This window comes from Semicossyphus pulcher, unplaced genomic scaffold (genome assembly GCF_022749685.1).
Source record: "Semicossyphus pulcher isolate SPU_LCO1_2020_fin unplaced genomic scaffold, fSemPul1.0.p SCAF_26, whole genome shotgun sequence".
NCBI lineage: Eukaryota > Metazoa > Chordata > Actinopteri > Labriformes > Labridae > Semicossyphus > Semicossyphus pulcher.
In genome coordinates this window covers 397,501-415,884 of record NW_027211700.1, presented here as the reverse complement: position 1 = coordinate 415,884, position 18,384 = coordinate 397,501, and the positions used below count along the sequence as shown (strand labels likewise).

Sequence of the window (18,384 nt, the reverse complement as noted above, 5' to 3'; positions counted from 1 at the left end):
ATAGCTCTTCTGGTCTGACTCACGGGGGGGGGGGGGGATTCACTAAGAATGGCCTGTGGCCGCTGATCATTTGCACCGTCTGTCTGCTCCGTCTCAAGGTCAGATTCACAAAGCAAATTGCACTGATGCATAATGACTCCTTTAAATTCAGGCAAACAGCACCGAGCACAGAGACGCTGTTTGCTCTGCAGCGCACTTAATTGCTGAGATGCATCCAACCCTCTGCGTGTGCTTAGAGAACAAGGCAGAGTAGTTTTGCGTCCTTTGCGCAGGTTTAGCGGGCGCAAAAGCTGTGCAATCCTTTAGTGAATTCTCCCCTGAGTGTAAAGTATGGGACCTTGTTGCACAAGTGTAGTAGCAATACAGTATGTAATTAGCAAAGATTGAAGGGGTCTGGCTACTTCCTGAAGCCATTGTATGTTCCTCTTCAGCCTGCCCTTTTGCAAAGTGCCACTGTTCCAACAAGAAGCAACAAGCACACCTCCGTCAGGCGTTCCTCCTTCTGTTACATTTTTTAAGTGTTCTTGGACAGATCAATGGAGCACATTCAGAGTGAAGTTACTCTTTAACTGTACTGCACTTCTGCTTATTGTATTGTTAATAATCAATCAGGCACAGGTGTGATTAATGCTTTTTTATGAACAATAATTTACATCTTACAAAATGAAATAACAATTATTTAGTAATTAGCTTAAACATGAGATGTTTGCATTACTGTACACTGTATTTAAAGACACAGACACACATTTTACAATCATGCTGATCCATAGTAGTTCAGTGTTGAAACATTCTATACACTTACAACATATTGCAATTATTTGGCATTCAATTGCTATTACAGGATTTATTCCTTGAGTGTGTGTGTGTGTGTGTGTGTGTGTGTGTTGTCTATTGTTTGTTTATTTGTGTATAATTGACACACTTAAAGTGACATTTGACAGAAAAATTTATCTTTTCTTTTGAGTATATAACTTGGAATGCTTGGATGGCTGTTGGAGTGTGTTTGAATAGAGAACAGAAGCTGCGGTCAGGTTGGGTTCATTACAGGAAGACCAAGCTGTTGTAAGAAAACCAGAAGGACTGTCCGTTAGCGGAGGCGACCTTTAGAAGGTCAAATCAAATGAAGAGCTTCTTGCACCAGGGCGGAGCGGAGACGGGATGGGCTGGCTTTTATTAGTTTGGGAGGTCCAAAGGTTTCCAGTTTGATTCAAAGAGCATTTCTAAGGATATCGTTGGGTATCATTAGATAAGACTGTGTTATGTGGGATATGTTGTGGGACTTGGGTCACTGCCAGCATAGCATGTGCATTTTTAAAATGTGAATTATGCTATTTTTATATAATGTCATGTACCAGACCCAAAAAGAATACGTTATTTAGCAATCTATTCTGTGTCTCAGGAGTTAGATTGGATTGATTGGATTAATCAAGATCGATGGTTTGATTGTATCTCGAGTCTACACGTCATCCGTTCGAGAGATACTGAAGCCCAATTTACAATTGAGTGTGAGTTTAGATCATTTAATCTATCATGAGTGTGTTGTCAGGAAACGTGAAGTGCTTTGTTTTGTTGGAAGACTAGAAAGTCCCGTCGTTCAGGGGTGGACGACTCAAAGCCCATCTGATGTCAGCTGCTGATGTTTCCCAACTGGCGAGCTGCTGGAATTGATCTGCTTCTGCTTTTAGGCTGGACTCAGACTAAACTGCTGATTCACCCCTCCAAACAATTAGGAGACAATCTGGAGACTACATGCAGACAATATCCAATATGTTTGATCTGTTTTGAACATAGTTCAGATCAAATTGATTTATCACACAGCTCTACCATCTTTGGTTTCTATGGATTCCTAACACTAAAGCCTCGTGTGGCGCCAAGCTGAGGGCTGCCTCTGTTCTACAGCGAGTACGACTGTATAACATAACACGACATCATGTTGGTGGAGTATCACTAAACCGACTTTCTTATTTCAATACTTATTGACACAGACTGTTTAAATTATCATTGTTATACAACACTTTAAATATATATGTTGTCAGCACAGGACTGTTTGTATGTTGTGGGTGTGGGCTATAATTCAGTGCTGAAAGGTACTTTACAATGAAATGAACATCTTAAAGGTTTTAAAACTTGCCCATGCAGCTGAGGGACGTCCACAGAACAGATACAAGAACTTTTAGGGTTCTTGCCATCCCCCACACAGCTCGTAACCAAACACAGAGCTGCCCTCCATGCATCACACACGTTTATGAGACATGCAGCAATGCTTGTACAAGGTTATCGACTCAAGCACTTTGATCATGTGTCCCAGATCACTGAGACCAAATCTGGGGATTCCTAAAAACCAGCCAGGACTAAGTGTAAATCAAAGTGTCATAGTTTGGAAAGTAAGTCACATGTATCCTGACTATTATTCTCTTAGTGCACATGGCGCTGAATGTTCACATTCACCACTGTTACTGATTCACTGCTTCACTTCGCTGCTCTCCCCCATCTGATCGATCCAGTTGTTGGACAAGCTGGAGACCTTTGGTGTGCGTCTCCCGGCCCTTAAGCCGATCCTGGTGCCAGTTTGCGAGCCTCCTCCACCCTCCTGGGCTTGCTGGATCCTAAAGGCCTCTCTCAGGTTTTGAGCACGAACCTCCTTGCTCTGGATCTCCTCCACTAATCGACTCGGGAACCAGCCCCTCTCGCCGTCATGGAGCCTTTCACCCATCATCCAACCTGGAAGATTGAAGACACAGAAAGGATGGAAGAGATAATTAAAGAAAATAATAACGCTATTTTTAAAAGCCCCATAAGAAATAAAAGGTTGATTTGTGCTGCTACACACCATCGTCCGTTCTCTCCAGAAGATTCAAAACATCGGCCATCTCAATGGAGAGTTCATCCGGCTCTTGAGATGAGTATGACTGAATACACTGCACCTGTGGAGAGTCTGACAAACAGCACAGAGGTTAAGTTTGTGTGTCCTGTTTGCATGTTCTCAGTGTTCAGGGATGCTCTGTCTCACCTGGTTGGTGTGCACTGGTAGACATGAAGCGTGTGCGGCGGTTAGGAGTGAGGGCACACACCCAACGAAGCTTATCACTCCTGTGCACAGGATGCAAGTGATTAGTACAAGGTTAAAGGTCATATGTTCATTATGAGCTGCAGAGTTATGCACACAAAGGCCCTCAGTGTAACATTAAGCTGACTCTGAGTCAGATACTTACATACTGCAGGTTTTAAGCATGTAGCTGACCTGACGCTCCTCTTGGTTCTCCAGCAGCTTCAGATTAAAGACGTTGGCCAGCATCTGGCCCTGATCCTCCATATCCTCCGTCCTCAGCATCGCCCGCGTGCACGAGTCAAGGACCTGGAACTTCTCCCCGCTGAGGAGAGGTTGACTGAATTAACATTCCTGCTTTCAGTGCATCATCATTTGTAAACGAACACACTGTTACCAGTGTTTAGGCACACCTAGCTAAACCTGATGCAGTCTAATACAACAGCACTGCAATAACTCATGTACAGTTTTTAATGTTCAGTTTGAGAGCGAGTCTTACTCAGTTGTTTTCATCTTTCATTTCTGAGGGAACAGTTTGTGTTCAGACATTTAACGTAGCTGTTCCTCAAACAGATCAGGTGACTCCTCCTTTGTCCATAATAGTCCCACCAGCTGCCAGGTTGTATCTGACCTGCCTGGCTGACTTTGTTACAAGCTGATTGGCTGTTAAACAGGTGATGTGCCTTATGGTCTAAAATAGGGACGCACCGATACCACTTTGTTCAGACCAAGTACAAGTACACCGATATGAGTACTTAATATCTTTACAGTTCTCACAATGACTTTAAAAACATGTTCTTCACTTTCTGACTGTAACAAAGTAAATAGACAGAATGATGCAACTGTTGCTGACAGTTTACCTCTCAGCTTTGCTTCTCCGCCTCACTAACGGGAGGCTAACGTCAAGCTGTAAAGTGGTGTTTGGTTGCAGTACTCCTGATACTGGTATCAGTGCATCCCTATTCTAAAACCAGCTGCTGAAGCAGGGGCGGGGTTAGGGGATGGCTACTTGGGCTCAAGCCCCGGATGTTTTTGCCAAAGCCCCGAATGTTTTCCAGTGGGGGGGGGCGGACTCAACGCGGTTTATGTCAGTCTGCCTCCGCTGACCGCACCAGAGTCTGAAGTGTAGCCTTCCTGCAGTACCGGAGTCCAACAGAGAGGCAGCAGCAGCAGCGGGAAAGTAACCTGCGTTCATAGCCTGCCCTGCCGAGAAGAAGTGTATCCTCCGCTTTGATTCTGTTAGTGTGCGAGTTCAAATGGAAATCTATCTAACGGACATCAGATGGACATCAGAAAATGTTTCTCGTTGCCCCGACCCACCAGCAACGCCAACGAGACAGATGATGTTTCAGGTCTGTGAATGTTTAGATTTACCACTCGGTGTGTGACAAGTGACTGACTGATAAAGTTATAGTCTGCTAGCTGGTTTTCATTAACGTCAACTGAATAACAGACAGCAAACGCCATGAAAGTGAAAAACAACATTTAACGCTACACGGTAAAAATCTGAACAAGTGAAGGTAAAAATGATAAAATATAACATGAGTCACTGGCTGCGTTGTGTGTGTGTGTGTGTGTGTGTGTGTGTGTATCTGTATGTAAGCATCGGATCTCCCATAATCCTAGATCCGCCCCTGTGCTGAAGACTTAACAAGTGTGAGAGATAGTCAAGCCGGGCCGGTTCACTCAGCTCTGAGCACGGCGCCTCATTCATCTTAATAAGACTGTAAAAACATGATATAATACAAAACACTGTGATGCAGACTCACAGCACAGAGAGGGGCGAGCTGCTGCACACGAGCACCGAGGGAGGGAGGGAGGACTGAAGCCATGACGTTTAATCATGAAGCCTGATGCTCCTACAGCTCTGTGTCTATCAGTGAAATATAAAAACTACACAGCATATATATGACAGCATGGAGATCTTTATACTTTACTTCATAGTGAGTGTGCGCGGAAATAAGGACAGATGGCGACGTTACGGACGCACGGAGCTTGAGACACACACACTGACCTGTGTCCTCAGTGCGCTGCATCATTAAACTCTGATAACTGAAAGTGGATCACTTGATTTTTAAACCTTTTTAAATCTTATCTCCGACCCGCGCCTCTCTTTACTGAACAAACACACACACATCTGTCTGTGTGTGTGTGTTTGTGTGCACACTGTCAGTCTGCGATCACACAGCTGCAGTGACAGGAGACATGAATAAAAAGGTTTCTAAGAGACACAGCGGAGAAATGTTAAATCAGACAGGATGAGAAGCGAGTGATCTCCCGTATCCATGTGACCGTTGCCGTGGACACGGAGAGAGTGGGCGGTGCTTAATGTGGCCCAGGACGAGTGCATACACACTGCCAGACATATGTGGATAAATGCGTCCCGGACCACCTCCGTATGTGGCCGGAGTGATGGGATCTGAATGTGTCTTCAGTCCGTCCAGGGAGCCTTCACACCTGTAGTTAAGGCGGTCCACATGTTGATACCAGGTGTGTGAAGGGCCTTTACATTTATATCAGTGAGGCGAGGCTAAAGAACAGAAAGAAACTCTCTGTAGAACACGACGCTTTTCAGCAAAACCACAAGTTACAGAATATTTAGAACGAGAAACGATGACCTCCATGAAGTTTTTTTTTGTTTTTTTTTAAGATTATTTTTTTGGCTTTATTTGATGGGACAACTGAGGTGAGACAGGACAGGGGGAAGACATGCACCAAATGACTGGCAGAATGGGAATTGAACCTGCGATCAGTGCGTCGAGGACTGCAGCCTCTGTACATCAGACACCTGCTCTACCAACTGAGCTAAACCAGCGCCGCATGAAGAGAAGTTTTATGGCATAACTGTGGTGAGGCAGATTAAGGTGGAAGTACCAAAGAAACTGGAAACTGAATATAAGACAATCAAAACAAGCTACTTGTTAAAACAGGGGACAATTAGAAATGTTTACCTGGAGCTGCGTTTGGTGACCAGCAGCAAGTTGTTGAAAAGGAACAAGTAGACGGGTTGGTAGAGCTTTCGGCTCCGCATGGTCCTGGTGCTCTTGGGTCCAGCCATCAGCTGCACCTCACCCTTCTTCAGCAGCCAGCGCGAGTGGGAAATGATGGGCACAGACTGCAGAGGTGTACCAGGTGTAATAAGAAGGTTTAATGGGGCACAAAATCTGGCATGCGATGTAGACGGAGGCGTAGCTCACCTTGGATTTGAACTCCAGTGTTTTCTCGATGCTGATGAGCTCCTCAGTGCGACTCATTTTTCGCACCCCCTCGTTACACTCTTTCACAATCTGAAGCATACAGACAAATACTCCATCACTACATCACCTTCAGATATCATGAATATAGTTATTATATTCATCTTTTTATTGTTTTGGAATGAAAACAAGCTTTGTTACAAAAATAAAACCAGTGAGTGAAGTCGGCTCCAGCAGGTTTTTATCATTGTGAGTGTACACTGTTTTAGTTTGGACTCAAATGGTTCAGTTTCAGAACACTTTTGGATCCAGTCATTGGATCGTGGCCTCGTGTTTCACACGTGTAAGAGAAATGTCTAACTTTACTCTGAGGGCCAAGACACTCAGCGCAGCCTCGCACAGGTTCCTGTAAATCAACAGTGTTTTTATGAGATACCAGGAGATTGTGCTTATCTGATTGGCCAACACAGTGCATAAATAAATGCGCTGACACAATGACAGTCATATAACCCAACCTTATGCTCACCTGTTCCAGCTGCTGATGGGCTTTTATAGCATTCGCTTCCCTCTCTGAGTTCTCCTCTGCTTTTTTCAGGATATTCTGAGGAGAGAAACAAAGTCGATTAGAAACAACAAAAGGACTTTACAGGTGCAGATTTGGGACCTGCTCTCAGGCTCCTGGGTCCTCCATCTCTGAAGGTCTCTCCTGAACTACTAAGACCACTGCTGTAGTCCAGCAGGTACAGCAGGTGCAGCATCATCTGTTTGATCTGCTGCCCTCTGGTGGACGCTTCAGCTCCATTAAATCTAGTTCAAATATACTTGAAGGGTAAATTCGATATTTTCAAAGCGTTTTACATATTTTGAAGTCGTTATAGCTACAAGTACAGACAGTTTTGGAATAACTCTGGTAGACTGCATCATGAAACCAGTTGTGATGGTTGCAACACAACAGTTGTAATCTTTGTGTCTCAATGTGTTTTTGCCAATGACAGGCTCAGCTTGTTCTTCTGCAGCTGCCTCCCCTGCGAGGTCGGACACAGAGGCTGCAGCCACACGCAGAGGCCACGTGCACGAGCACGACATGTCATGAAGAGGTGTTTTATGTTTGTAGACAACAACAGTGAATTTAACAGTGTTGCAACCTGGAGTTCAATTACACTTCTTTGGGTTTTTACTGCACGATTAACAAAAGCAAAACTCTCTCTCATATTTTATTTGTAGATCATGTCGTTTACACTGATTTGCAGCTGTGACATGACAATATATAAAAAGTTCAGCGACAGCCCAGGTCAAAGTTCAAAAGACTGAACTTTGAGTGAAGCGCTCGGTGGCAGTTTTAAGCAGCGCATCGCTCTCCTCAGATAAAACATTAGCAGAGGCACCCTGGGCAGGTTAACTGCTGATCACGTGTGAGCAGCCTACGCGTCTGACAAGGAAAGGATCAATCAGCACCACCTGTGGACATTCCAACCATACCTGTATGTCCTGTATGTTCCTAAAGTGCTACTTGTGTACAGGACCATTGCACGTCAGCAGAGGTGTAATATCTTCTTTAATTATTTATTTACTTTTTAAAATGAAGGAGCGGTCACTCAGACTCATTCTGTGTACTGACAAAAAACGAAATATTCTCTATTTCATTTGAACACATCCAACCTCACTGCTGAAGCTACCTGTATGTATTTAGTTTGCGGTCATGCTGCTGCACCCACCTGTATGAGCAGCTTGAGCCTGGTGATCCTCTGGAAAGGAAGGATGAGGAACGAGGTGAAGGACAGGCCGCGGACACGAGGATGGTTCTCCAGAGCGGCCATGGCCTCCCTGAACGCCTGGTTCCCCTCTCTGTCACATAAAGACGACACAGTCATTATTTCAGCTACACACACACACACACACACACACACACACACACACACACAATCTGTCTTTTCTGTTTGATGCTGATATGAGACACAAAGACAGTTGCATGTAGCATTGTGGGGGTGGGGGGGTCTTCACATGGGCCAGTCGATCTTCAGGCCAGTCTGCTGCAGGTCTTTAGCTTTGCTGTCATGTAAGAAAATAAAGCAAACCTGTGCTGGTTGCTGAACACACACTCTGAGTGGGTGACGAACCTTCCCTGCTTCATGTTCATTACGACTCTCCTGTTTATGTGGGGCTTATTTTCACGTATCATCATTCATTATTCTTATCAGAAACTTCGTCTCTGGCATTATTGCACCTACTGGTGTCCACACATGGACATCAGACCGTGACAGAGTCCAGAGGTGAACACACACTAGATAGCTTTGCTTCTAAACTTAATCATGGACCTGCGGCTCTTATTTCCCACAGCTCTGCAGCGTTCATCCGAATAAGAAACCAAAAGGAAAGTTTGTTTGAGCAAACCTTAAAACCAGCAAACACAGAATGATTTCAGCGAAGCCCAGCGATAAACGAGAAAGAGTCAATCTGATGATGCGGACACATCAGCTGGTCCTGCTTAAAGCTACAGCTGTCACATACATGTTGGTATTCTGTCAACACTAATTATTAGACTAATGACTGTCAATCACTCATCAGAAGCGACGCCTGGTGAAGCGCAGTGAGTGGATCCTTTCTTCCCTGTGAGGACACACTGTTTGACTGAACACCGTCAGTCTGTGCGTCTGTGCCAGGAAATGGAAATGATCAAACTAAAACAGAAGCAACAACAAAAACAAACAAGTGATGAAGAGAGAGAGAGAGAGAGAGCTGGCATCATTCTGTGTGAACCACACCCACCGGGAGGAATACAACAACTCCACAATATGCAGCCAAGTGCTAGCACGCTAACAAAAGGTAGCGATAAAAACGTTTAATTCTACCGCTGATTGTTCACCAGCGAGGAAAAGGTTTATGACACAGTCGGTACAGTCGCTCTGTCTCAGTGTCTCTTCTCTCCTTGTTCTTTACGTTTGTCTCTGATCACCTGTCTTTGTGTTTAAATCAATCTATTAAATACATCTGGGTTTGATTGGAACATGTTAATCTACAGGCCTGCATGCAGACACGAGGAACAGCTGCTGTCCCTTCAAGCATTAAATAATCAGTCACTTGGTTTTCACACACGTTTATCATGTTCTTAATTCCTCAGCTGATGTAACAAACACTTTTCAGCTCAATGATGTGATTGCATGTGACAAGTCATGAAGCCTGCCACTGCTAACACAAACAAGTGTAATCTGACTGACATGAGACCATCTGAGGAGACCTTCAACAGAACCAAAGAACAATGACTGATGTGGATTCATCACAAACCATCGCAGGTGATTTTCCTTCACCTCGTCTCAAAGGTGTTTTTCCAGTAGCTGGCAGAGGTCCCAGTGACTGAGTGCCACCTGGCCTCTGCAGCTCATGGGAACGTCACACACAGGTATGTGTTTGATGAAGAAACACATGCATTATATTCCAGTCAACCACACCCTGCACATCACATTTGTCATGATCCAAAACAAACCTGTTCTCTGCTGAAAAGAGACGGACTGACAGCATTCACAGACAGAAAGCCCAGCACTGAATGACAGGAGGACGCCTAATATCCGTTCTCACAGTATGTATTCATCAGCAGCAGGCACGGTTAACACAACAGGGCATGGAGACCTGACAGCTCAACCCTTTCTCTTGATCTGACAGATCCAATGTGAATCTTCATCTCATGATTGATTGTTTGTTGTGTGTGAGATGGTGGCTGTTTCACTTTGCAGTGTGGTGGCAAAGCAGCAGCGCTAACAGCACCGCTAACAGCAGCGCCCAGTTAGCGTGAAAATATTCGCATCTGCAGAGAGCTGGGCTGTCACGCTCTGAGTTTACACTGATCATGACGACAATTCACCTTTTGGTGATCAAAAAATGTGTTTGTCTGTAAATATAATTTGTTAATAGTATTTTGTCATTGTTTTCTATCAGGAGAGCAATCAGTCCGGGGCTGTGCGAGGCTCAAACCCGGCACACTTTGGAGCCATTACGCAGGACAGGGATTATTATAAAGACGAGCTGCTGCTGCGCGCTTGTTTGAAAAATGAAGCTGCGTCACAGTTAAACTAGTAAACACCTGTCGAGTCTGGACTTTACAATAAAGGGTTAAAGAGCTGCCCCCTCCTCTCCCTGTTCATCATTGATCTGTGCATGGAGTTGTCAGGGTGCGCTCAACTGCTGCCTGAGAGTGCAGCAGAGCGGATGTACAGACAGCTTCTCTCCACTTTGAGACACAAAACAAGAGAACCTGGACGGACCTGCGAACCTTTAGGATGTGTTTGTGCTTGAATATCATCGGTACAGTTTGCTTTGTGAATCAGACCTTGAGACGGAGCAGATAGCGGGGGCAAATGATGCGCAATTTATGGAGCTATCAGCTGCCGCAATTCATTCTTAGTAAATTTTAATTACTAGTTAGCTTGTGAGCGTCATTGCTCAGGGCCCCCCAGGGGGTACTAATCCAGCCTTAAAGGATGAGGCACAGATACAAAATGAAAGTACTCACAAAATGCGTCTGTAGTTCTTCTCTTGGTACACCTGGTTGATAACGTATTTGATGAACACGTTGAAGTGCTCCACAGCGTGATAAGAAACAATGTCACACACGTCAGAAATCAAAATTGACTCCTCAATTCGGTGCTCGAGGTCCATCAGGAACCTGCAAACATTCAAAGAACATTATTCAGGGATGTGAAGCTTTGCTGGATTGGAACATAAGACATAACTGAGATCTTGTCCTACCTCTCACTGGCCTTCATCACCTCCTCAATGTTGGAGAACAGGAAGTGCATGTCCGATTGGCTGAGAGTGTTGATTAAAGCAGGGTTACGTAGAAAATGAGTCTCTAAAATCTCCAAACTCTTGTAGTAGGATGCTTCTGAGGTAACAAGCTCAAACATTGCCTGTACAAAAACAAAACCAAGAGGTCATATTATTAGGGGCCACAGCGAGCAGCTGTTATAGTGAAACTGTCACTGAATGTCCTGTTGTCTAAGACTCGTGTGAGACTTTCCATGGCCCTGTTCAGATATTGGTTTGGCTCAGCTGTCCTCACCAAAGTGAAATGGTTGATGTTAGATAGTAGAGCTTTATTGTGTGAAACTCTTGCTATATTTGTACGTGTTGTTTCTGTACAGTGTGAGGTGTATTGTATGTGGTGGTATAAAGAGCAACAAAGTCCATAGAAAGAGCAGGTGAGGGTAAATACAAGGGGTAAGAATTTTTACCAAGTGGACTGGGGTTTGAGTCCCATGTCAAACCAACTATTTTTGGTGATACTCATTTCCTAATGTTTGTAACATGTGGTTAAAGTTTCAATAGTTTGCAGTTTGGTGAGGTGTTGGAAAAGATCAGGATTTTGGAAACATGTCTACCTAAGCTTCTGGCCTCACACGGGGCACCATATCAGCCTCACTGGTTAAAGAAAGAGACAACCCTATTGGAACAGAGTCACTATGTCCCCCTTCATGAGCGATTCTCATCATGTGACTTGAGTCCCGAATGATGACTGAGCCGGCTGCATTCACGCAAGCGTACCAGATGAAGTGGTTGAAAGCTTACAACAGTTAGTAACTGAACCTCTAAGCTTGTCTGTCAGTAAAAACTCACTCACCGCTTCATCAGGTACGCACTGCTAGGATGGTCGTACAAAATTATTTTACAAAAAACCTTCAATAAATCAATTTTCTATCAGGTCGTAGCTCACCGCGCTGGGTGGAGCTGTGTTTGGGAGTTGTTGATTCAACTTTCGGATCAGTTTGAGGTTTAACTTTGTGCTGAATTATAAATACACAGTTTATATTTACATTATATTGAGGACACAGTAAATTGTACAGTCAGCCTCAAAATGTCCGTAAAGTTAAATCAACAAATCTCTCAAACAGTTTCTCCAAATGCTGAACTCTGAACCCTACGGACATCAACCAAAATGTAAATCTGTGCACAGGAAGTCACGTCTACCAGAGCTTGTTTATTTTTCTGATTTATTTCAAAGACATTTGAACATTTGGATTTAGTACCACATCCTTATAACAGGTGGAGCCATTCTAACCTGAGCTGTATTGTTAACCAATATTTTGCATGTGAGAAAACTGAGAACTTAAAAAAAGCTGACCTCCTACTCCAACAAAAATCGAAGCCACACGATGAGAGCAGCACCCACAGAGGCTCACCGTTTGAACAAACACTATATTTTCTTGTATTTTATTAAGAAATATAGAAGTACAGGTTTTATTGTACCATATAGTAAAACCTGCTCTGTGCGTAAATGTATGTCATTATTTGTTGCTAATTTTTTCAGGGTGCCTGTTACTGTATTCCGTCTTTGAAAGTCACTGTTTGTGTGTAATAACGAGTAACTTTAATTGTGAGACCCAAAACTTAGAGTGCATGTATTGTTTACCACACCGACGCACAAACTGCGGGTCAAAGTATGAGCACACGAACGACTCGTATAATAGAACGTGTAAAAAGTATGAGGATGTCGTCTTTGGAGTAAAAATTTCAGTCTTCAGATTCTTTTCAGATTCTTTTTATTGCCTCTCATCAGCTTTAAGCCCGGCTGCAGCCCTTCACGTCTTCAGGACTGACGGTCACCTGCAACACACACAGCATCAGTTAACACAAACACTGTGGATACTTTGAGATGTGTCAGTAAGTCATTCTGTTTGTTGTATAAAGAGAACAAGCTCAGTGTCAATGTAAGTGTATCATCGTATTTCATTCCCACAGAGGAACTCTTGTTCTTTGTTCTCAACACTTCAGACAGAGGTCATGAAATCATGGATGATAATCGTCAGTAGCATTTAACGTATTCGACTCTACAGAATATTTATTTCACGTCTCCTGACGATAAACACAAGCGAAAGTACGATGACATTTGATTAACTCTTTTATGGCTTCTGTAATTCAACCTGCTGGGCGTGTTTTATGAAGTGACAGTATTTTAACATTTCACAATCTTACGTAACAGACTGCTGCAACTTCCACCTCCACACACACACACACACACACACACACTGCACTGTACACTCTGTGTAAACCGCACCACTCTGCTATTAATCGACAGATATTACATTTAGTTTATTTTAATCTGCATCTCGTTAAATGAGCCAAAGTGTGCTCACATGATCAGCTGCTCTGTCCCACTCTGTGAGGGTGGTAGATATAAAAACTAGAATAACTCGGCTGGCGATCTCTTCCAAAGGTTTTGATCCTTTGGTAGCCATAAAGAATGTTCACACCACGTATTCATGCACAGTGAAAACCTTTCCTCGCAGACGCTGACAGGCGAAACACGCTGGAACAGGGAAAGCTATGTTACAGCTTCACGTGAAAGTACGGCTCACAGTGATGCAGTGAAGTGAAGAGACGATTCACATCTGTTAGAGTAAGCAGTGACAGACTTTCCCCAGAGGTGGCAGCAAAGAGAACCAAACTGAGATCTTCCACATGGATCCTTTAACTGTCCACACAGGAGGATGTACTCGTTCCACAGACACGAACAAAGCAACAGACAACAGCAGTTTTAAAACCTGGTTTCAACATTAAAATGAAAGTTGTTCATTTACCTGTTTTATGTATTGCTCCACTCGTAGTCACAAAGAAAGTAGATGCTCCAGCAGACAACATCACAAACGCTCTCTTCTTCTTCTTCTTCTTCTTCTTCTTCTTGGTAAATTAGCAGCATACACTCGAGAGCTGTTTTCTTGGTTATCCTCGTGTTTATATAACTGAGAAGAAGAACCGCTTCCAGCATCATTTCCTGTCTACAATTGAAAGTCGTGGTTGACGATCGCCATCTTGTCTGTAGCTAGATCCTTCAGATTATTTAACTTCACTGTTTTAGCTAATTGAACAGTATAAAAACTGACATGTATGACAATCCAATGATCCATCTGAAACCCAAATGTACACATCCACATTTCAAGTGTACCCCATGAATGCAGCATGCGAACGTTGGTACCTCTCTAAGACATCCTACCTCCTGCATGATGACCTCTCTCTGTGGCAGCTTGCTGAGCAGTCCACTGGCCTGCACCATGTCCAGGTTCTGCCACAGAGTCAGAGAGCGAGCGCTGTTCCTCAGCTGCAGCTGTAACACCGGGGGGGACACGACTCCGGACCCTTCCACCGCTGTCCCTGCAGTGTCCCCTGGAGAGAGGTTCTCACGCTGCCGCCGCTGCTCGATCTCCTGCTGCTTGGAGGTGTCGCGGTACTCCTGGTACAGGAAGGCTGCAGGGCCACAGGACAAGACATTCAGGACTCATGTTTGATATCTGCTGGCTCCTTTAAAGGGCCTCAATGAGCTCTGTGACGAAGTGATGTTTAAAAGACATTATTAGTCAATGGAAATTAGTGGTGACAAAAATGTGGTACTTTGTTTTGGGTAGTTTTGTGTTTATTGAAACAACATGCCTCTGAGAATAAAAGGTGCATTGTTACCACATTTACATTTCCATCTCTACAGATAAAGAAAACGTCCGTTAAAAGCTCACTTTGGTCATTAAATATGGCTGCACTAAAAGACGTACAGCATGAAGACAGAGCAGGAGGGGAGACTTTGTGCTGCAGCAGTCTGACAAACATTCAGCACTGTTGACATTTACTTATTGGATCAGTTCTCCCACACAGCGCTGCGATCTGCAGACTTCTCACTGTTAGAAAACTAAAGTCAGAAATGACACTGGACTCGAGAGAGGGAAAGATCCAGCGGTACACCCGTTCATGGATCTGTCACATGTCCATGATGTTCACAGAGAGGTCTGATCCATCACAGATGCTTAAATATGATTTCTGTAACGTCTCCCTGAAAACCAGACTCGTCATAAAGATCACGTCTGAACTTTCAGACGGCTGAATACAGTCAGAGACGTCAGAGGAGGTCGAGTGACAGCTGCAGGGACGGCGTGTTTACTGAGCCACCAGAGAAGCTAACAAAGCGTCGGTAAGAATAAATGATGAAACGTTTCTTCAGACTCATCAGCCTGTGACTTTAATAAATCTGAGTATGTGTAATACTATGATTCATTTAATGAGAAGTAGTATTTAATTATCAATCAGCATTCTGTTTGTTTCTGCAGCAGCGTGCGTGTGACGACAGCCAATGAGACAAAGTGTGAGTTTGTTGAAAGACGTCTAAAGGAGCCGCTCTCGGGAACATCGGTTCTGTGTGTACAACATGCAGAAGGTGACTTTGAACACGGGGGTTTGTTGCATAATCTGCCTCAGTCATATACTGCAGATTTGTGTGGTGGGCGTAGAACAGGAATGAGACTTACATAAGAGAGAGAAACACGCAGGGAGAGAAACAGCAGCTTCACATACGTCTGAAACTATACTGCTGCTCCGCGGAGCTCCAGAGCAGTCCTGCAGGTGAGCGTCTTGTGTAAATGTGGACTCATCCCTGCAAATAAACATTATCCTGAGTCCACAGAGAGCGACGCTGTGGGGAGACGTCAGCTCAGAGGCCTCAGTGCAGCTCAGAGGCAGAGCTGAAGCCTGCTCGGGTTATTTAAACCTGCATGTGATCATGTGTGTGTCTGAGCGTGTGCAACATAAAGAGCACCTCTCGCCCTAATGATGATGTGAGTCCTGTTCTTTTCAGTGGTCGGATCATTCGGCGATAAGAGGCGACTCTCTGCTGCCAAACTCTTCCTCCTTCAGACTCAGACCCTGCACTCGGCCTGCGAGGACTCGGATCTCTTCTTAAAGATTCTCTATCTTTAATACGTGAACACATCAGGTCACATGAGTGATTCAAAAGTGATATTTAAAGAATTACTTACACAATAACCTGATTCATTATTTCATGTGTTTTATAAAATATGAGGCTCCATGTTTCAGCTGTTTGTTGTCATGCTGCCTGACCGTTACTTCCACTGCTGGATGTTTTTGTATCAAACAGGTTAAACACCTTTGTTATGACCCGTACCAAAAGAACAGCTGGTGAGGGTCAGGAGGAAACTGCCCTCAGGTGTGAGCCGGCCTCCTTCGTTCACCGACACTACTCACCGATGTTCTTGACGATGTTGAGGCCGTGGTAGATGGTCTGGGAGCCGTCTCCATTGCTCAGCAGCCTGAGGAGAAACAAAGAAGGAAGTCCATGTTTGGGCAGAAACATTCACTTTGTGCTTCGTATGATTATTTAAAGAGTGCTGCAGCGGCTCTGCTGGTGCATCCACAGTTATACAACATGACTCTGTCCTCCGTCAAACTCAAACACAGAGAAACATCCATTCACGCCTCCTCACATTCACACTGTGACCACACAGTGAGTCACTACTCAGCCACTGCAATCATCCCTTCACCTGTTTTTAATCCTCTACAGCATGTTCTTCTTCTCAATAACATGACTCTTTATTTTATATTTGATCAACTGTCAGCAGAAACAAACAATGTGAGCTTCAGAAAAAGGCTCGTTTGAGATGTCCTGACCTGAGGTTGGCGTTCTCCCGGTCCGCTCCGTCAGAACCTGTCCGCTGAGAGCTCATGGTTTTCCCTCGGACCTCCTGGACGCTGCAGGCGGCGGCTGTGTGCTCGGACAGCTGCTTTATGTCTCCGCTCCGAATGTTGTGAGTCCGGTAAGTGAGCGTATCGGCTGTGAAATCTGGACTGTTGGAGGAGGCAGCAGATATGTCCACACTCCTCCCTCCTCCCACTCCTCCTCCCGTCCTCTCCGCAGCATCTCTTCTGTACTGAGCGTGTCGGCTGCTGGCCTCCCCATTGCTTGGCAACGCGGCTCTGTAGTGATGGAGCTGTGGTGAAGGCTGAGGGCTGAATTTAACAGCAAAAACACAGATTACAAACACATCTTTCACAGACACTCTGAGATTCAGCTCAAGGACATGTTTGTATTAGCTGCCATGTGTCGCTGTGGTTTAAAGCTCTCTTCTTGTTAGCAGGTGGATTAAAGAAAACCACAGATGTGACTGAGGGTTTTACCTGTTGATCGAAGGTACTTCCTGCTCTGCTACACTGAACATTCACGACACAAGTTGTTATACAACCTCAACATTTGTTCTTCCTTCCAAAACCAAACGTCAGCTGATCTGAGCGACGGAGATTGATTGAGCTGACCGTAGTTTCAGATCACGACATAATGTGGTGAAATGTTTGGTCTGAACTGTCAAACAGGCTGCGTCAAACATTTAACGAACCCCTCATGTACACAAGGCGGCACCTGTGGACAGGTACGGTACCTCAGAGCACCTTAGGATCGGTGCAGCTTCTTCGGTGCAGACCCGTTTACACAGCGAGACATGGATGAACCTGTGCTGTGTTACTGATATATAATCATGGTTACAGGAAGTTATCACTGAATTATTCAAGTGGACAGGGTTTGAACAGCTGTCTGCAGGGTCAAAGGTCAACACTTGTCTGCCACATCACTCTAATTATATCTTTGCTTCAAGGGAACAGCAGTCATTCTGCACATGAGCATGAAGATGCCAGCCCTCATCATGCTGCAGATCCTCCTGAACACGTCTGTGAGAAGCTTCTGGCTCCTAAATCCTGGTGATGTCTTTCAGAATCATTTAGGACGACACATCGGTCAGCATCAGTGTCTGAGTCACACCCAGGTGGAAGATGCAGTCTGACTGGGATTCCTGAGTTGAAGCGATGCTGTGCGAGCGAGTAAACAGAAGATAGTTTCACTTTTCGTCAGCGAGCGTGTCCGAACCGTCCGCCTGTCAGCGAGTTGGCTGATCGACATGTTGCTTGCTGCACTCTCTCAGCAGCGACAGCAGAAGACTCGTCCTCACTCGGTTGTCCTGCAGGTTATTCTGCCGTCATGGTTCTTCTCATGTTCAACGTGTTGTGTGTTATTTGGAAGGCTTCGTAACATCAGTGTCTCTTTCATTAAAGGCACTGTCACCTGCAAACTCTAATGCACCTGTCTGTTAACAAACTGAACGTGGGAACCTTCATGTCAGGAGGATTACCTGCTGCATTAAACAACACTTGTTATAGCGAGGTGTACCTGGGAGACTTCAGCAGCAGGTTGCTCTTTACGTCCACCAGCATGTCCTCTTCTTTAACGAGCCAACGAGCTAACGTGTGTTAGCCTCAAGATGAATCAGTATTACAGTATAATTATTAACTAGTAGCTGTTAACTTGTCTTTACATAAAACACAATAGTTCTG

The 18,384-nt window shown here is 44.6% G+C and overlaps 1 protein-coding gene across 1 annotated transcript in view; it reads right to left on the bottom strand.

Annotated features, from left to right (window-relative positions):
• Positions 1 to 619: 619 nt before the first annotated feature.
• The window catches only part of ngef (neuronal guanine nucleotide exchange factor), a 24,533-nt gene continuing 6,768 nt past the window's right edge, over positions 620 to 18,384 (bottom strand). Inside the window, exons 3-15 of the mRNA XM_069676526.1 lie at positions 16,675 to 17,013; positions 16,252 to 16,316; positions 14,222 to 14,472; positions 10,981 to 11,141; positions 10,745 to 10,897; positions 7,956 to 8,085; positions 6,767 to 6,841; positions 6,244 to 6,333; positions 5,998 to 6,161; positions 3,213 to 3,371; positions 3,011 to 3,090; positions 2,831 to 2,935; positions 620 to 2,721 (exon numbers count right to left, since the gene is read on the bottom strand). Coding sequence (XP_069532627.1) covers positions 2,462 to 2,721; positions 2,831 to 2,935; positions 3,011 to 3,090; positions 3,213 to 3,371; positions 5,998 to 6,161; positions 6,244 to 6,333; positions 6,767 to 6,841; positions 7,956 to 8,085; positions 10,745 to 10,897; positions 10,981 to 11,141; positions 14,222 to 14,472; positions 16,252 to 16,316; positions 16,675 to 17,013 — 2,032 coding nt within the window. The 3' untranslated portion in view covers positions 620 to 2,461. The remainder of the gene's footprint in view (positions 2,722 to 2,830; positions 2,936 to 3,010; positions 3,091 to 3,212; positions 3,372 to 5,997; positions 6,162 to 6,243; positions 6,334 to 6,766; positions 6,842 to 7,955; positions 8,086 to 10,744; positions 10,898 to 10,980; positions 11,142 to 14,221; positions 14,473 to 16,251; positions 16,317 to 16,674; positions 17,014 to 18,384) is intronic.